We start from the raw sequence: 19,922 nt of genomic DNA on the forward strand, positions 1-19,922 counted from the left end.
ATTAAAGCAACCAACTACAGGACCTAAGGAGGCATGTCATGAGGCCACCATTTAAAATTCATCATGTCGCTGAATATACAACTATACTCCCTCCCCCCAAAGGATGAAACTCAAAGACAGTAAACAAATAGCACACGTGGAGCTTGTGCCTCTTGTGGTCTCCTGCTGTGGGCTAAAGTCCCCTGAAGAGGTCTAAACTTCAAAAGTGGCCTCCACCTGGAACCTTTCCATAGGAAAGGTCAGCAGTAAATATTGACCCCAGAATCAATCATCCCTGCTGGAGCTGCAGGCTGCCCCAGTGAGAGAGGGCAGCCACTCACAGTCACCAGGACAGCTGCTCTTGGAAAGAGTGGCCACCCTGCGGGCCACAGCAAGACAGTCCCCGGGCTCCAGGTTAGTGCTTCTCCCACAATGGAGTGGTGGGCGCTGCAGGTGCTGGTGGCCTTGGCTCTCGGAATGGACTTCCGGCGCTGTTCAGGTAAGGGACACAGCGGAGCCACCTTCTCCCTGATCCCGGCTGTCACTGTCACCGTTCTGTTTTCTCTCACACTGGCCTGTGTGCTTGTCTGCCCAGGTTTCCCGGTGTATGATTATGACCCTTCCTCCCTGCGGGAAGCGCTCCGGGCCTCGGTGGAAAAAGTGAATTCTCAGTCGCTGAGTCCTTACCTGTTCCGGGCCTACCAGAGCTCCTTACAAAGAGTAAGCCTCCCCCGTACCTGACCCTTGCCCCCCCGACACCTGCTGTGTCCTGTCTTCCTTCCTTCAGTCTCTGCTCTTTTGGGAGAGAGGGGGTGACTTTATCCAGATACATGCTTTATTTTTATTTATTTATTTATTTGGTTTTTCAAGGTAGGGTTTCACTCTAGCTCAGGCTGACCTGGAATTATACTATGCAATCTCAGGGTGGCCTCAAACTCATGGCACTCCTTGTACCTCTGCCTCCTGAGTGCTGGGATTAAAGGCATGTGCCACCGTGCCCCGTTTACATGCTTTATTGTTATTTTCCCAGTTTATGAAGAACTAAGCTAGCTTCTGCTCTTCCACGCTGACTCGGACAGAGAGGGGTTTTAATTACCATCTGTGTCTGTAGGCCCGCAAAGCTTCATCAGAGGAGGGATTCTTTTGGGTTCTTCCCTCTGACCTTGGCTTCCACTTCTCTGTGGCCTGGCTTTGACCAGGAGCCCTGAAGCTCCCCTGGCTCCTCGGCAGCATCTGAGTGAGAACTGTCCCTTTCTTGGAAATGAGCCTCTTTTCCCACTCAGTATCGGCTCCCCGTGCCTGTAGGAAGGAAACACCGGCTTTTGACCCAAAGAAATCCACCTGTCTTTGTCCATTTGATAATGTTCTGCTTCATTCTGGTAGCCTGGAGACCCCAGGGAAAGAGAGGCCGTCTTAGGTCTGCAGTGACTAATGGCGTGACAGGCTGGGGAACATGGAGCAATGCCCTTTCAAGGAGATGAGAGACCCCACCATCCTGCTGCCCCCTGCTCCAGGGTGGGGAGCTTGCCTTCTTGTTAGTTTAATGGGGCTCCTAGGGAGGTAGGAGAGCAGAGAACTAAGGTTGAGGGGAGGGGTGGGGAGGCTCTCTGACGGTACATGGGACTGGAACGGTAACAAGCAGCCAGGCTCCTGGGGACAAGTGTGCAGTGTGGTCAGCTGACTAGACAGCAGCTACCCCTGGCAGAGGCCACACGCTGTCCATCACTGTCTCTGATGGCCCCTCCCTCCCCCTCCCTCTTCTGGGTCCCACCACCACTCACACTCAGCTGATCCCCCCTGCTGCTCAGGAGAGCAAGTCACCCACTTCCCCAGCCTCCGTCTCCAAATAGGACACACTCCTCTTGAGACCTCAGGACCTGACTCTGCTTGTTTCTCTTTTCCAAAGTCTGAGCAAATGAGTTGAACGGTCTCAGCTGCTTTTCCTCACTTAGTCATTACTCATGAAGACCTGGCCTGTGCCGTAGTGAGGTGTCCACCCCAGGACCCAGCTGTCAGGGCCAGGGAAGGGGTACCAGAGCTGGATGCAGTGGTGGGGAGGCACTGAGGAGAATTATCTCTGAAAAAGTTCTGAGTCGTGATGGAGACCATGGAGGCCACTTTCCAATGGCTTTGGATGAAGTCCTTTACAATCCCGTTCTCTCTCCAAGCTCATAGATGAACAGTTCAGATTCACGTGTGGTTTAGTGATCGCTCACTAGAGAGAGAGGAAAAAACAATTCATTCAATCAGAGCATGGGAATAGATCCCAAGATGACTAGTTAGGGTCACAGCCACTCAGGACACGCTCTGGCATGCGTCTCTGTTACACAGGCCTGAGCCCAGGCACACTAAAGACAAGCCACTTGTAGATGGTGTGTTCAATCCCTAAGTCACTTAGAAGACACCTGCCTGCCTCAGTGTGTCCTGCGCCCATCATATGCCCACCTGCTCGTGCTGCCCTCAGCCTGTCCTCATCGTTGAACTCCTTGGTCAAGCTGCATTCATAGTGCCTTTCATTGGACCTCACTCTTCCTGCCTCCTGAGGAGGCCCCTTTCCTTGTTTCTTTCCTGATGATGCTCCATCCCTAGTGGATGTGCTTCACACTTTGCTGTGTACCGAGTGTGTGGCACCACGTCCTCTGCTGTCATCCTCTGGGTGGCCCCAAGTATACCAGTTCTGCCCATCCTGGTAGTCATGGAGACTCATTAGGTGTCCCCAGAGGCAGCATTCTCCAGACAGAGTTGGATGAACAGATCAGCAGCGCTGTTGGTACAATAAGCAGAAGGACTGAGTAAGAGACATTTGGAAAAACATTGGACTTTTTCTAAAATGCCAAAAGAAAAAAAATGGAGAATTAAAGTAATAAATTGAAAAGGTGAACCATATATATCAACATTGCTGGAAAGAGTGTGATTTAATAAAATTATCTTCAAAAGTCAATTTGAACATATGTGTGTACATAGTTGTAAGCACATTCAAAATTAAAGCTCAGATGTGGTTTAATTTTAAGGAAATAATCAGATTGTTCAATGTCTCTTCTGAAAATGTGTCAATAAAGAACAAGTGTGTGCATGGATATGTGGAGGCAGAGTCCAGCTGACTTTGGGAGAAGAGTCAGGCTAGTCAGCTTTACCCCTAGTTTACTTCCTAAGCTCAGTAGTTTTTACTGTGGACTTCATATTAGCATTACCTGGGAGTTTCAAACATTTAGGGCTGGAGACATAGCTTAGTGGTTAAGGTGCTTGCTGGCAAAGCCAAAGGACTCGGGTTCAATTCCCCAGTACCCACGTACAGCCAGATGCACAGGATGGTGCATGTGTCTGGAGTTCATTCTCAGTGTCTAGAGGCCCTGGTGTGCCCATTCTCTTTATCTCTCTCATTCTCAAATAAATAAATATTAAAAAAAAACACAAAACATTGATGTTTAGCAGTGATGGCTGACTAATTAAACCCCTGTCTTGAATGTTGGGCTCATATTCATGTGTGTGTGTGTGTGTGTGTGTGTGTGTGTGTGTGTGTGTGTATGTACATACATGCACTTGTGTGTAGGCTGGAGGACAACATCAGTTGTTGTTCCTCAGGAACATCATACTACCCACCAGTTTTTGTTTTTGAAAGATGGTCTCTCGTTGGCCTGCAGCTCACCAAGTAAGCTAGGCTGGCTGGTCAGCAAGCCGTGGGAATCTGTCTGCCTCTACCTCCCCAGGGTTAGGATTACAAGCTTGCGCCACCATACCCAGAATATTTATTTGGGTACTGGGGATCGAACTCAGGTCCTCATGCTTGTGAGGCAAGCTCTTTACCAACTGAACCACCTCCCCAGCCTCCTGGGCTCCTATGCTTACATGCTTTTTAGTGTGTGGTCTGGTTTTGAACAGTGGGACTTTTACCAATAGATCTGGGTTAATCCCTGTTGCACTTTATTTCAAGGCACTCCTTGCACTCCAGGCTTTGAAAGGAATGAGACAGGGTGAAGCAGGGTGACCTCAGCTGTGATAGTGTCCTTACTTCAACTTTGACATTAAGTTTATTCAGACCGTCCTCAGCGACATGAATGGAGAAAGAAGAGGTGGACACAAGTCCTGTTCGGAGGATGAGCAGTGAGGACACATGGGGGGCTGAGGATTTATGGAGCTCCTCTTAGGTAGAGAGGAGAAGGGAGAACAGAGAGAAGGAGGGAAGGAATGCCAACAAATATATCATATTCATTTCAGACTGGGGCGTACTATGGGAAGATCAAGTAGGTGGACGAGTCTAGACTGGGGCAGCAGTCAGATGGTGTGGGTCTCCATCAAGGGCATTGTATCTGAACCAAGACTTACTTGATGGATAAGATCCAGCTATGGAAGACCTTTGTGAGAGAGTTGGAGGCTAACCTAATCTACAGTCCCTCACAGATGATCCTAGGTCCTGTCAAGCTGATGATCAGTAAACCATCACAGCCTTCTCCCAGACAGCTCATTAGCACGATCTTGGCACTGAGCTGATCCTCAAACAGTACCCAGACACCCTTGTTTACGGTATGTGAGCTGCAACTTGGACACCTGGCTTGTCTTCATCTTCCTTAGCTGGGAGCATGCGCTTTGGGCGGTAATCTTTTGGCCACTTTGCAAGTGAATAAGAACGACTGTAAAATCACAAGTGCTAATATTGGAGTTACAAATAAATGTAATGACTAGACCAGTCCACAGATGTGGAACCCATGAAAACTGAGAATGAATTGTCAACATGAATCTTTAAAAGCACGATTGGCCTTGACATTAGGATCCCTCTCTCACTCCATCCTTCCCTTCCTCCTTTTTCTTACTGCTTTTGTTTTGGGGACAGAGTCTGTGTGGAGCCCTCATTGACCTCAAACTTGCAATCCTCCTGCCTCAGCCTCCTGAGTGCTGGGATTATAGAGGTACACCACTGTACCCAGCTTCTCTAGTTTCATTTGTGTCACTGTTGTAGGGCTTTGGTAAATCCCCTTTCCTCTGTGGGCTTCAGTGCGTGACAGTAGGTGAATGCTAAGATGCAGTTTTCATGGTGTGTGTATGTGTGTGGGGTGGGGGGCGGTGATTCCATAAATGCCTTCTTATTGGGAAGAGAGAATCGTCTCCAGCACCATGAACTTCAGAAATGTGTCTATTACCAAATGGTGCTTTGCTTTTGTGAAGGTCAATGTCCTGGATGAAGACACCTTGATCATGAGCCTAGAGTTCAATGTTCGAGAAACTACGTGTTTGAGAGATTCTGGAAAAGAGCCCTCCACCTGTGTATTCCAAAGGGGCTATTATGTGGTAAGTGACCCAGACACTGCCAGCGGGGGGGGGGGGGGGGCGGGGATGGTAAGGAAGAGCCTCACGTCGTCCATGACCCGGAGTAGACTGGGAGTCACTGAAGGGGTTTGGTCATTGCCTGTCTGCCATCGGGCCACATGCTGGACCATCACAGTGTTTGCTGACAAGGGCTGTGTGCTCAGTGGTTCTGGATGTAAGCACTTGAGCTGTGAACTCTGTGATCCTCAGTGATCCTGGAAGATTCTTTAATGCTTGCTGTCTCAGTTTCCTGCTGTTTAAAAGGAGGATGAATTTGTGTCAGGTAAAGTGACTGCAGAGGCCTGCACCAACCAACAGTCTGCATGCATCTCAGAGTCTGTTATCCATGACATGTGCTCTGTTATTTTGTATCTGAGTATTGTAGAATCCATCTCCCTTCACATGAGTTCATCAACAAGGCATGGCCATTTCTTCATATCCTGGGTCCAGAATGGTCAGCTCCTGTAGGATGGAGTCCATCAGTTTGGAACTGGTTCTCCTCCGTGCTGCATTCAGATGAATGACCACCTGAGGTCTTGTCACTTCAAAGATGATGGCTTTGTTATTTAGCTCATGAAACATCTCACTGTGGTTATGTCTTACAAAGGACCATCAGGCTGGGTGTGGTGGTGCACTAGGGAGGCAGAGGTAGGAGGATCACTGTGAGTTCAAAGCCACCCTGCGACTACATAGTGAATTCCAGGTTGGCCTGGGCTAAAGTGAAACCCTACCTTGAAAAAACCAAAAACAAAACCAAAACAAAAAGGACCATCAAAAGTAGATATTTCTAACCAAATCTAAGGGCCAACTCCATGGGGTTCTCTACAAAATACATCTATCAACAGATCATTGAGAATCAAGTCTAGGCCCCTCAATACTGGTGAGGGAAGGTGTGATTTTCCTGGACTCGACACAGAGAGATTTTAAAATATCTGATTTGTTGCTGCTTGGTTTTCATTTTGGAAAAGTGAGGTGTCTTAGTAAATTTCTCCTTTCTGTGTCATTTTATAAGGCTGAAAGTATTTCCCAGTTTCTGGCCTAGACACTGGCCCCTTCCTCAGGATGCTGCAGGCAGAGCTCATGGTTCTATCTTTGTCAGCCAACAGCTGCTTGCAGGAGCACCGTGCAGATGGCCGCAGAGCAGGTGCAGGACGTGTGGGCTCTCTGCCGCTGGTCTTCCACATCCGAGTCTAACAGCAGTGAAGAGGTACAATGACTGCTCCCTTAAGAGCTTTGCTTCGTAGAGCCCGTGGAGGGTGGGGCATGTGATAGGGCAGCTGGATCGTCACTCGGGCGTGTGCAGGCAGAACTCTGCGTGCACAGCTCGGATTCCCCCTTACATACCCTCAGCAGTCTTACCTCTCACTTTCCATTTTCTCTCCCTCCTCTCTTTTTTTAAAATTTTTAACTTTATTTTTATTTATTTGAGAGAGAGAGAGAGAGACAGAGAAGCACAGAGAGAGAAAGAGAGAGAATGGGTGTGCAGGGCCTCCAGCCACTGCAAATGAACTCCAAACTCATGCACCCCCTTGTGTATCTAGCTTATGTAGGTCCTGGGGAATCGAACCGAGGTCCTTTGGCTTTGCAGGCAAATGCCTTAACAGCTAAGCCATCTCTCCAGCCCCGTCCTCCTCTTTTTCTTCTGTCTTTCTCTTTCTCTCTCTCAGAAGGGATGTGCTTTTAAAGTAACAATTAGCATATCCTCAAGGTCTTACACAACATCGTCCATAGTTTGGCATGGGCATCAATCACAATTGACCAGCGCAAAGTGGTTTGCCGTAATGTAAAATGTGACACGACTTCATGACTTGAGATTATTTCATTTATTTACGCACGTGGTCATTTTGTTGGGCTAGTGTTCAAAATCATCTATTACATGTATAGTCACCGTCAGGACACTCGACCTTCATTTAACCTTCATGATCTTCTGCTAAGTGCCAGTAATGAAGACCATCCATTTTCAGAGGTTTTACGGAAAAAGTCCGTGCTTCGTATCCAGTAGGCTAGGCTGGGCAATGTCTCAATAGGCCAATTAAAGACCCGCAATAGTGAAAAGTAAAGAGAGATCTTCATTCAGTGAGGCTACACCAGGAAGAGCAATAGATAAAGGAGTCCTGTGTCCCCAAGTCAGCCTTTGGGGTGCAGGCATGAGCTTTTTAAGTTTCAATGGGGGGAAAACTGGGGCAGGAGGCAAGAGGCATGAATATTTAAGCAGTCCTTGCCAAGTGTGGTCCCATCCATCACAGTGTCAGCTCTGGTCCTGCCAGGTGATTGATGGAATAAATTGTTAATCTGTCAATCGCTGTCACCACCAGGGGGCACCAATCTGGTTCCCATGAAATGGCTACTTCTGCCCCACGGTATAGGGCTTCATGGGTAATTGTTCTTATTTGGGTGAGGGATGTCCTCTGAGATTTTGTTCTTCCTAGAACCACAGGTGACTTCTGGTTTAGGATAATGACTTGTCTCTGTGCCTTCAGCTTTGAAGGGGAGTGACGGGCTGGAGAGGTGGCTTAGTGGTTAAGGTGCTTGCCTGCAAAGCCAAAGGACCCAGGTTCAATTCCCCAGAACCCACATAAGCCAGATGCACAAGGGAGGAGCATGTGTCTGGAGTTCGTTTACAGCAGCTGGAAGCCCTGGTACACCCGTTATCTCTCTCCTTTTTCTCTCTCTCTCTAAAAAAAAAATTGATAAATGAAAATAAATTTTAAAAGAAATGGAGAGGTGTGAGATAGGTTAGACCGACACTCCCCGAGTGCAGCAACATGCAGAGGTAAGCTTCCGACTCACAGTAAAGGAGACACAAACTCAAGGCAGAGGTGCCAGGCTTTGGCTGCTTGTAGGCACCCCTAATCCCAAGTGAGGAACTCATGTGTTCTAGCAAAAGCAATTTCCAGGTGCCTCTTTCATACCTATTAGGTTTTTGAGGGAACTGAGTGAGCTGATGAAGTGTATGGTAAGTGTGTGATGATGTATGAGCCATCAGTTCTGGTGTTTGCTATATGCCAGGTGCTCAGTCTCCCTGACTTCATTGAAAACATACATGCTGCTTTGTCTGTTGTTATAAATAACCAAAAACAGCAACTTAAGAAAGGAAGGGTTTATTTTGGTTCCTGCTTTGAGGGTTCCATCACACCATCATGGTGGGGAAGGCATGGTGGCAGGGGCACGAGGTAGCTGATCACAGTGTATCCGCAGTCAGGAAGCAGAGCGTGCTCAATGCTGGTGCTCAGCTTGGTTTCTCCTTTATTTAGCTCAGGAGCTCAGCCCATGGGGTGGTGATGCCCACAGCTAGGAGGAGTCTCCCTCCTCAGTTAAACCTTCCTGGGAACACCCTCATAGGTATGCCCAGAGATTTTTCTCTAGATGCTTCTAGATCTGGCCCATCACCACTGACCATCACAGAGTGGCTTGCAATCATATTATGAAATTAATGGCATAAATTTATGAGTTGAGACTATATTATTTACTTGACTGATTTCCTTACTGCACTGTATTTTCTTAGGATGGGAAATGTTTATTTTTATTAGCCTACGACTATTAGCTAGATTGCTTATTGAAAGAATATGAGAAAACTGAGGAAGAAATGGTCAAGAACACACCATGAAGAGGAAGGCACTTGACTCTAAACTAGGATTAAAGTCACGGTGCATTATGTGTGCACTCATAATTGAATAATACTGCTTATTTTTTTATTTATGAGCGAGAGAGAGAATGGGCACACCAGGGCCTCCAGCCACTGCAAACGAACTCCAAATGCTTGCACCACCATGTGCATCTGGCTTATGTGGGTCCTAGTGAATCCAACCTGGGTGCTTTGGCTTTTTAGGATAGTGCCTTAACCACTAAGCTGTCTCTCCAGCTCTTGAATAATATATATATATATATATAAAATTTTTTTTTGCTTTTTCAAGGTAAGGTCTCAGTCTAGCCTAGGCTGACCTGGAATTCACTATGGTGTCTCAGGGTGGCTTTGAACTCACAGCGATCCTCCTACCTCTGCCTCCCAAGTGCTGGGATTAAAGACGTGCGCCACCACGCCCAGCTTGAATAATATTTTTGATAGGCATTTCCATTTTGCCATTGCACAGTTATATATAATTTCTTTCTCTACATCTATTTTTACTTAATTTTCCAAGAGAAAATCCTATAGTGAAAATTTTATTTAGAGAGTACAAAATTTCAACTTTAATTAAAACCATAAAAGCCATAAAAGTTAATTTTTAATGTTCTCAGTTGGGAATTAGTAATGTCAACAATATTAAATGAGAATTATTTACTAATATTGCATTTATTAATATTAAATGATTATGATTTCTTAATTTAACACTTAATATAAATAATAAACAAATAATAAATGTGTTTGTTAATTTAATATTATTACTACTAAGTTAATTTTACTATTTTCAATATATAATAAATAGAAATAGAAAAAATCTCAATATAGAATAAAGAGTTATTGACATGCCCACACTTTAACTATTTCATATAGAAGTCCATTTTAGCCTTAGAAGTTATACAACTATTGGCTGAGGAATTTATGGTCACATGGAAATGTCTTCCTGGTACAAACAGAAGATTATTCAGTTAAATGCACCCTTGTCCAGTCTCGCCCACACTACCCTAGGCTGACCTCATTCATACTATGGCAGATTTGGGGTTCAAGTCCCAGATGGCTTCTGAGCTTGTGGAGCTATAATTCAGAGATCTCCTTTTCCTGGTGCCAGGATAAGTGCCATGGTATCCATTGCTGGACTCTGTTCAACTTCGGGACACAAGGGGTGGGAGAGGAGCTGAGCTGTGGGTGGAAGTAGATATGAACCCGTTAGCTCTTGAAACCTCACAATGTAGGTTATAAAAGCACCAGTGGGGGACAGTTACAGATGAAGCCTAGTTAGACCAAAGTAGATCTTCAGGTCATGATAGGGCCCCCTGGATTTCTCTTAGCAAAGGGAGGATATTGAATGGCTTTGGGTCAAAGATGGTACAATTAGATGAAGAATAGGCTGGAACCCAAGTGACTTATGGAGAGGGGCAGAAGAGATGAGAGGGTATAATTGGCTAGGCTAGCATTTAGTAGTGAGTGCATGGAGAAATGGGTTATAGATCATTATATGACATTTAACACAATGGAAATTAACTTAATAGATGGACACCTAATTTAACTCTTTTCCCTTGGGTTGGGGAAGTCAACTCTGATCATGTAATCTACAAGTAAACTGCCACTGTCTGGCAACTGGGAAGACACTCTATTCCAATCCCAAGTTTTATACTCATGTTAAAATAATGGCCCATAAAACAAAGTAGATTTAAGAATAAATACCTATGTTGCTAGTCTGTAAAGATTAGGTCATATAGATTAGGTCATGAGCAAGTGAAAAAGAATTTTACAAATTAATGATACCTGCACAGAAGAGGAAATGAAGAGGGCAAATGGAGAGTTTAAAGAAACTTCTAGAAATTCTGAAATGAATTTTTGTCAATTAACAATTTCAATCGACAAGTGATAACTGTGCATGCTTATGAGGTGCACTGGGATGCTTTGGCCGATGTGTGTTATAGGTGTGCTTGTTACATGACACAGACTATTAGAGAACAGCTGGTGACCATCTTCCATGGAAAGGATGGTGAGTGACACATGTGCATGGTGTTGTTGCAGTCAGGCTTGCATTGCTTTTGGGAAAAAAGGTGTATTTTACGGACTTGAGGGGAAGCTCCACGATGGCAGGGAAAACGATGGCATGAGCAGAGAGTGGACATCACCCCTGGCCAACAAAAAGGGAACAACAGCAGTGGGAAAGTGTACCAAACACTGGCAAGGGGACACTGGCTATAATACCCATAAGCTTCTCCCCCCCCATACAATACTGTGCCTCCAAGAGGCGTTAATTCCCAAATCTCCATCAGCTGGGAACCTAGCATTCAGAATGCCTAAGTTTATGGGGGACACCTGAATCAAACCACCACATTCCACCCCAGGCCTCCATAAACTGATTACCATACATGATATAAAATGCAATGCATTCATCCAAATTTAAAAGTTCCCATAGTTTTTATCAATCCTAATGATGTTCAAACATCCCCATAGTATAAAGTCTTTTAACTGAGCCATAATACCAAAAATAAAACAAAAAACAAAAAACCCATAGTGGCACAGAATAAACACTCATATTACAAAAGATAGCATTGGGCACAGCAACGGAATATTCAACCAGTACAAGATTTAAACAGGGTAAACATCAGACTCTGTAGTTACAAGACCAGTAAGTCTAGCCAGTGACAACTCTCCAAGTCCAATAATTCTAACCAGCATCAAGTCTCTGGAGTTCTAAATCCGCCCCTCCAGCTAGGCTACTCACAGTCCTGGAAAACTCCACTGGGGCCAGCAGCTCTCCTTGGCAGCTGTCTTTTGGGCCCAGCATCTCCAGTGGGTCTCTACTACAACCCACGGTTCATCCTCATGGCTCCATTGGGTCTCCATGGAAGCAACCAGCAAACCTCCTTCACACTACCCATGGCCATTTCCAAAACACAAGACTGTATTGCAAATTCAATGACCCTCTCTTTTTTGCATTTCTTATACTCCATAATAGCAGGGTGCCAATTTGTTAATCCTGGGGGGAATAAAGCCGACTTTGAAGAACAGGACACTCCTTGAGCACTCAGGCACCTTCAAAAGAGTCTACACTTTTCCTATTGCCCCACTGCAGTTCACCTGGCCCAACCTCAAAGGTTGCAACCTCTTATATAATTGCAGCTGAACAGGCAGAAGTTTTGGACCAAAGATTTCATTTCTGTGCCATATACCTCTACTTGCACCAGTTCATTTCTATGCAATGCAACCCTGCATTAGGACATTAGGACATTAGGACATGGGCATAACAGCAAGTCTCTCACACAAACTGCTTCTGGCCCAGTCCAGGCAAAGCTATTTCTTACTCTCATAAGCCAAACCTCACAGTTCATAGTTACTGCATTCAGGTCTTTCAACTCTGACCAGAATAGTCCATCAAGCTGTACTTACAGCACTGCAAGGTGCATCTCTTAGGCCAAGGTTTCAAATTATTTCACATTCCTCTTGAAAATCAGCCCCCAAAGGCCAAAGCCACAGAGTCAGGTGTCCAGCAGCAATGCCACTCTTGGTGCCAATATTACTGTTGTAGTCAGGTTCACATTGATGGCAGAAATCACCTTGCCAAGAGCAGCTTTGGGGATAAAAAGGTTTGTTTTAGCTTATAGACTCCAGGGTAAGCTCCATGATGACAGGGGGAAACGATGGCATGAGCAGAAGGTGGACGTCACCCCTGGCCAACATAAGGTGGACAATAGCAACAGGATCATGTGCCAAGCACTGCCAAGGGGACACTGGCTATAATACCTATAAGTCCACCCCGACAATACACTGCCTCCAGAAGGTGCTAGTTCCCAAATTTCCATCAGTTGGGAACCTAGCATTCAGAATGCTTGAGTTTATGGGGGCACCTGAATCAAACCACCAAGGTGTATTATTGTGAGACATGTTGCAAAATTTAACAGAGTCCAGCAATGGAGACACTAGTAATTATAAATATGAAACATAATAGACGCATAAATTTAGTCATCAAACAAGCTATTTTTGGAAGTAGGAAAGAGAAAAAGTACAACTCAAACAACTTTAAAGTGTTGAGAATAAAAATCACTTGAAAAATATAACATAGAGGAATTTCTAGAGTGAGGAATATAATGTCATCAATAACAAAAAGCTGCATTAGGGGCTGGATAGATAGCTTAGCAGTTAAGGTGTTTGTATGCAAAACCAAAGGATCCTGGTTTGACTCTCCAGGACCCCTGTAAGACAGATGCACAAGGGGGCTCAAACATCTGGAGCTCGTTTGCAGTGGAAAGAGAGAGAGAAAGAGAGAGAGAAAACGGGTGTGCCAGGACCTCTAGCCACTGCAAATGAACTCCAGACGCATGCACCACCATGTGCATCTGGCTTACATGGGCACTGGGGAATCAAACCTGGTTCCTTAGGCTTTGCAGGCAAGTGCCTTAACCCATTTGTCCAGCTCCACCTTTTTTTTTGACAAAAGATCTCTCATTGGCCTGGAGCTCACCAACTATGCTAGATTGGCTGGCCAGTGAGCCCCAGGGATCTTCCTGTCTCCACCTCCCCAGTGTTGGGATTACAGGCATGCATCTCCACACCTGGAGTTTTTACTTGGACACTGGGGGATTGAACTCAGGTCTTCATGTTTGCAAGAGCAGGTAAACACTTGACTGGCTTAGTTATGCTCCTGGCCTTAACACCTTTGAGATACAATTCCCATGATATACAAGTTACTTTATATTTATATATATTTAGAACTATTGGGGGGGGAGCATATTCCAGGGTCTTTTGCTAATACAAATGAATTCCAGATACATGTGTCCCTTTGTGCATTTTGCTTTAATTGGGTGGGTGCTGGGAAATTGAACCTGGACAGGTGCAAGCAAACACCTTTAACCCTGAGCCATCTTTCCAGTCCACAGTTCCCTTCTTAATGTATACAGCTCAGTGGCTTTTAGTGTACTTGCATGGTTGTTCCACTGCCACCACTATCCAAATCGAAACCACCTTCTAGGTCCTAAGAAGAGCCACTCTCTGTTCCTCAGACTCCCATCGTAGCAACCAGGGATTTGTTTCTCTATCTATGGAGTGGCCCATTCTGGACACTTCACATAGAAATGGTCTTATTCAATATGTAGCCATTTGTGACTAGCCTATTTCATTTAGCAGAATGCTTTACAGGCTCATACATGCTGTAAAGTTATGACCATGTTTACATGTAGCATGTATAAAGGAATAGAGGCACTTTATTCCTTTTATTGTCAAATAATTCTAATTGTATGGACATGCCACCTTTGATTTACAGATTCATTAGCTGATCAGCATTCGGTTTGTTTCCACCTTATGTCTATTGTAGATAATGTTCATGAATTTTAACATTCATGGCACACTTCTGTGTGGATATATATATTTTTTAATTTTACTGGGAATAGAGTTGCTGGATTGTATAGTAATTATTTAACTTTTTAGAAAACTCTTAAACTATTCCCATAGCAGGTACACCATTTTACATCCCTACCATCAGTGTGTGAGAGCTTAAGTTTGGTCTTCCTTTTCTTCCTTTTTCCCTTCCTCCTTCCCCTTTTCCTCCCTTCTTTCCTCCCCCTTCCCTTTCTTCCTCTCTCCCTTCCTTCCTTCTTTCCTTCCTTCTATCCTTTTTACTTCTTCCCTCCGTTCCATCCCTTCCTTTTGAAATATTATTATTTTATTTTTTAAAATATTATTATTTATTTATTTATTTCAGAGAGATACAGAGAGAGGATGGAGGGAGAGAGGCAGAGAAGGAAAGGAGAGAGAGAGAAAGTATGTGTTCACTATAGCCTCTTGCCACTGCAAATGAACTCCAGATGCATGTACCACCTTGAGCATCTGGCTTTATGTGGGTACTGGGGAGTTGAACCCAGGTCATCAGGTTTTATAAGCAAGCACCTTTAACTACTGAACCATCTATCAAGCCCCAATTTCCTTACTTTATAGCCCAGGCTGACCTTTACCTCACGATCCTTCTTTCTCTGCTTTTCAACTTCTGGGATTATAGGCATGCCCTGTCAATGTCTGGCTTCCATATGCTTTCTAGAATATACATATTTGGTGCCATCGAAAATTGTTTAATACATCCTTATTTCTTTAAAATTCATTATCTGTCTGGGTCCTCCAGGTGGCATTTACAGATTTTTTTTCCCTTTTTTTCTTTTTCTGTATATTTCCGCTTTCTCTCTTTCATGTGCTGGTAATCCTAATGCCTAAATCCCGTTAGATGATTTTTGGGGATATAAGAAGATCTTATAGACGGAGAAACAATGATCTGCTTGGTAAGTTGAGATCTGTTATCTTAAACATCTCACACAACTTCAGGACACAGTTCTTTGTTAGTGGATCACCTAAAACCAGAGATACTGGCATGTTAACTTTTGAACAATTCAAGGAATTACAAAAAGTAAGTGTTTGTGTCACTGTTGCTCCTTTCCTGTCACTGGGTAAAGATGATCAACTGTTCTTGAGATATTCTGCATATGTCTACAGAGCTTTTCCTTGTGGGACTCCACTCAGTGGTGTCAACACCTCCACAGACAGGTGGGTCTGGTGTCAGCTTTCCCCTTAAGAGGTGCCATGCTTGAATGGGTTTGTTTCCCTGGGCACACCACCATATTGTGGTCCAGGATGTGGTCATGTGGAGAAGGGAGAATAGAGACTTAACTTCACCTGCCCAGTTGGGGCAGAGCTGTTTCATCCCCAGCTGTGTGACTAGCCCTGACAACCTCCTTGCACAATCTCCAATTAGTTATGGGATCAAGCTAGGTCCCAAGGGTTAGGAGCCATTTCTGATGACTTCTCTTGGTGCTGACTCTCCTGCTGCTTCTCTGTTCAAGACGCTTATTTGTAGTCTTATTGACACAGTCACAGACCATTCTGGAAGTAAATGGATGGATCTGGTCTTATGGCTTTTGCTGTGTTACAGGTCATATTCCTGATGAATTCACAAGTGAACAATTTTATGGCCGGTCACTTGGTAAGTGGTCTATTTCCTTCTATGAGACACCACCAGCCTCTTTCCTGATCAACCTGGCCTGTGCTAAAGCCTGTATATGGGGACAAACCTGGAAACACAGAAGAGTTGTGAAAATAGGAATGAAAAGCAATGTACAAATTTGCTGTGCAAGTCATAAAAAGACAACTTAGAGGAGCTAGCTCACCAAAAAGTTACTAGAAATTTAAATGTCAAGTCCAGCTCAAGAAGTCAGCACTGACCTTTCTTCCTGCTCTGCCCAAAGCATTTTCTGAGTGCTTGGCCTCTGGCTATCACCTCCCTTTACCAGACTTCTCAGTAAGTGAGTGCAACTAACATTTTAGTCTCTTCTCCATAGGTCAGTGTTTTCATTCAACCTTCACATGGTTCTATAAGACAGCTATGTTCTCTGATGATATAAGCAAAGGGCAAAACTAATGTGAATAGCCGTCACATTTCACATTTCCTCCTTCAACCCCACCATCACCTTGTGAGGTAGGATGGTGTCCTCACATACTCTGTCCTGTGAGGTAGGAAGTTGTCCTAATATACTGTCCTGTGAGGTAGTATGGTGTCCTCACATACTCTGTCCTGTGAGGTAGAAAGGTGTCCTAATATACTGTCCTGTAAGGTAGGATGGTGTCCTCACATACTCTGTCTGTGAGGTAATGTTGTGTTCTCACCTGCTGTTTCCTGCGAGGCAACCTTGTATCCTCAGATACTCTGTAGGTGAGCACACTGAAACTAGGATGTATCTGTAACTCATTCAAAATTTATCTGCCCACTTGGGACTGTGTTCCCGGTCACAGGGGCAGAGAGGGACTTTGAACCAATCCATTGGACTGTCCAGCTTATGGATTTTCCACACTGTTTTCCAGGAGCATTGTGTAATCCACCCTGTGTTCACAGCCCTGCTATAATGAACAGACCAGACAGCACATGCCTTTAGCTCAACATCTGATCTTCACACTCCAATTTTAATTGAGGCTTAAACCTGAAGCTTAACTTGAAAAAACATGCCCAAGGGTCATATCCTTTCTGAGTTGTCACTTTGGGACAATGTATAGTTATGACCATGACCACTTCTGAAAGCATTCTGTGGGCTTTTATTGAGGAATTGCCTTCAGAATACATGGAGTAGTCTTTTGAAGGTATGCTAAGAGAGCAAGTAGGATTTGATTCTGGAAATGGCACCAAAATGTTAAGAAATAAATGTGTTACATTAGATTAATAACCTACTTTGGTGATTCGTTGTCTACTGCTATGTGCCCATCATTATCTAGTTGTATCAAACCACATGTGCTTGTTATCTTGTAGTTCTGGGGTTGAAGAGTGCAGAAACAATTTATCTTGATGTCTGGCTCTGGTCTTAGGTCCCCACAGGCTTGGGTTGGGGGTTTTGGTTGATTACCACATGGGTATCTTTTTATTTTGAGGTAGGGTCTCACTGTAGCTCTGGGTGACCTGGAATTCACTAGGTAATCTCAGGATGGCCTTGAACTCACAGTGATCCCCCCATCTCTACCTCCTGAGATTAAAGGTATACACCACAATGCCTGGTCCATATGGATATCTTTTTTGTTGTTTTTTGGCTTTTGGAGGTAGGGTCTCACTCTAGCCCAGGCTAACCTGGGATTCATTATGGAGTCTCAGGGTGGCCTTGAACTCATGGCGATCCTCCTACCTCTGCCTCCCAAGTGCTGGGATTAAAGGTGTGTGCTACCATGCCAGGCCACATGGAGATCTTGACAGGATACTGTGGATGTCTTTGATATATGATAACTGGATTGACCCATTGGCAGCTGGGTGTGGGGGGGGGGAGAAAGACAAATAGAGAGTGACAGAGAGACAAAGAGACAGGGAGGGGACAAAGAGAGACAACAGAGTTGGCAATAGAAAGAGAATCACAGACAAATAGAAACAGAGATGAAGTGAGAGAGACAGAGACAAAGTCAGAGAGGAAGAGAGAATATAAGAAGGGGCTTTTGTAGCCTAATCTTTTAAGTGATACATTATCACTACTCACACAGATCAGCAGGTCCTGTGGGAGGGGACTGCTCCAGAGGGTAACAACCACGAGACCATCTTGGAGGTTATTGCATGGGACAAATGGTATTTTAGATGAAAATATTATAAAGATATAAATCATTGTGCCCAGTCCTTGTCTATGTCTCAGAAGGTCTCTAAGATATTTTGGGCTTTGTGAGTGTTATTAATGCACATGTACAGCTGTTTCAGAGATGGCTCTGGACATGACAATTCAATTTAATTCAACAAAGATGTGTGACAAGTATGGGCAAATTCCATGGAGGACTGGAGAGAAATGTGACAGCCTCTGCCCTTGAGGGCTTCCAGTAGTGGCTGAGAGTGTCGTATGAGTAAGGGAGTGAGAAGTCAGCTCTGGGCCCTACTGTGACACAATGAAGCAGTGGGCTAGAGGCCTGGTGAGGAAGACAGCCGACAGCACCTCGGGTCTTCTGTGGGCGGCATGAACTTAGGTTGTGCTGGCCACGGTCCTGCTGATTAATTTATGGTCATCTAGTCCACGCTGGACTGTGATGTGCCTGACAGAGCCTCTGTTTCCTCTTTTTTATTTTTAAATTTTTTTGTTTATTATTTATTATTTATTTATTTGAGAGCAGCAGACAGAGAAAGAGGCAGGTAGAAAGAGAAAGAGAGAGAGAGAGAGAGAGAGAGAGAAGGAGACGGAGAGGGAGAGAATGAGTGCACCAGGGCCTCCAGCCACTGCAAACGAACTCCAGACACGTGCACCCCCTTGTGCATCCTGCTAACGTGGGTCCTGGGGAATCAAGCCTCGAACCGGGATCCTTAGGCTTCACAGGCCTTAACTGCTAAGCCATCTCTCCAGCCCTGTCTCCTCTTTCCATCTTCAGAGATCATGAGAAGGGGGTTTCCTCCTGCAAATAGAAGGTTCCTGAACCGCCAGCACAGAGCAAGAATAAATTCTGGCTTTGAGTGACATCCTGGTGGTAAGTAAGGGATGATACTTACAATATGATTATTTGGAGTAGGAGGAACTTAGAGCAAATGCCATGGCGCTGGAAGCCTCCAGACCTCTGTCCTCTGCCACTCAGTGCCTGCCTGCCTTTCTGTCTACTCCTGGCTCCTCTAGGTAGCATGTGCCCCTTTCACAGACCGGCCATCTTTCCCATCAACAGGATCTGTTGCTACTGAGGGGAGTGGGCGCTTCCTCTGTAACAGCATACCTAAAGAGAACAGCCTCTTTCCCCAGTCCCACTCTGCTTCTGGGCCAAGCTCCAGGAAATTTCCTGTGAAATCCGATCTGACTTTCCTTCTCTATCACCTCAGCATGGCCGACTTGTGTTTTCCAAGTCAATTTCGTTCTGTATTCTATAGATTTCTCTTCCATCTCTTCCTCTGACTTGACTGGGACTCTCTCTGATGCGTGATTGTCATCAAAGGCGTCATATTCTCTCCCAGGATTCTGGTCCTTATGCCACCTGCCATTAGGTGCACCTGCTGGTGTCCTGTGAGCTTCTGAAATCCTTCCTTGATGGATAGCATTGCCCAGCTAACTTGCTCAGCCTAGAACTCTTGGGAGCATCACTGAATGTCCTTTATCCTTCATCATCTCTTGACACCCTCAGAGGTCCAGTATTGTCTCTGGCACCCATATATTTTTCCCAGACATTATCCTACCATTTCCTTACATTTTCACCTCAGGTCCTGAGCCCACCCTGTCTGTCTACCTGGTGTGTTGTCTGTACGTTTACCTTGCACACAGGTAAACACATGCACGCTCACATGCTCCGATATTACCTTTACTTGTAGGCCAAGGCAGAGTTCTGCAAAAGCCAATCAACAAACCAAGCCGCAGTTTCCCTGGTGCTGTGTGGAACTGAGGGCTGAGCTCTGGTGCACGGTCTTTACCCCCAGCGTCATGGGGTCTCTCCATTCATGTCTTCTCAGTTACCAGGGACTGAAGCGAACACAGCTCAGTAGTTTGGAAGCCCCCCCAGTATGAAAGGGGCACCGCGAAGCGCACGCTTAAAGAGAACAGAGGGA

The 19,922-nt window shown here is 45.1% G+C and overlaps 1 protein-coding gene across 1 annotated transcript; it reads left to right on the forward strand.

The window, feature by feature from the left end:
* Positions 1-345: 345 nt before the first annotated feature.
* On the forward strand, positions 346-18,863 carry Spp2 (secreted phosphoprotein 2). Its single transcript, XM_012949595.2, has 7 exons — positions 346-478; positions 575-699; positions 5,140-5,262; positions 6,380-6,487; positions 15,126-15,180; positions 15,828-15,878; positions 18,770-18,863. Exons 1-7 carry the CDS (start codon positions 412-414, stop codon positions 18,853-18,855), a joined length of 615 nt encoding a protein of 204 aa, XP_012805049.1. The 5' UTR covers positions 346-411; the 3' UTR covers positions 18,856-18,863.
* Positions 18,864-19,922: the final 1,059 nt, after the last annotated feature.

Source organism: Jaculus jaculus, chromosome 4 (genome assembly GCF_020740685.1).
Source record: "Jaculus jaculus isolate mJacJac1 chromosome 4, mJacJac1.mat.Y.cur, whole genome shotgun sequence".
Taxonomy (NCBI): Eukaryota; Metazoa; Chordata; class Mammalia; order Rodentia; family Dipodidae; genus Jaculus; species Jaculus jaculus.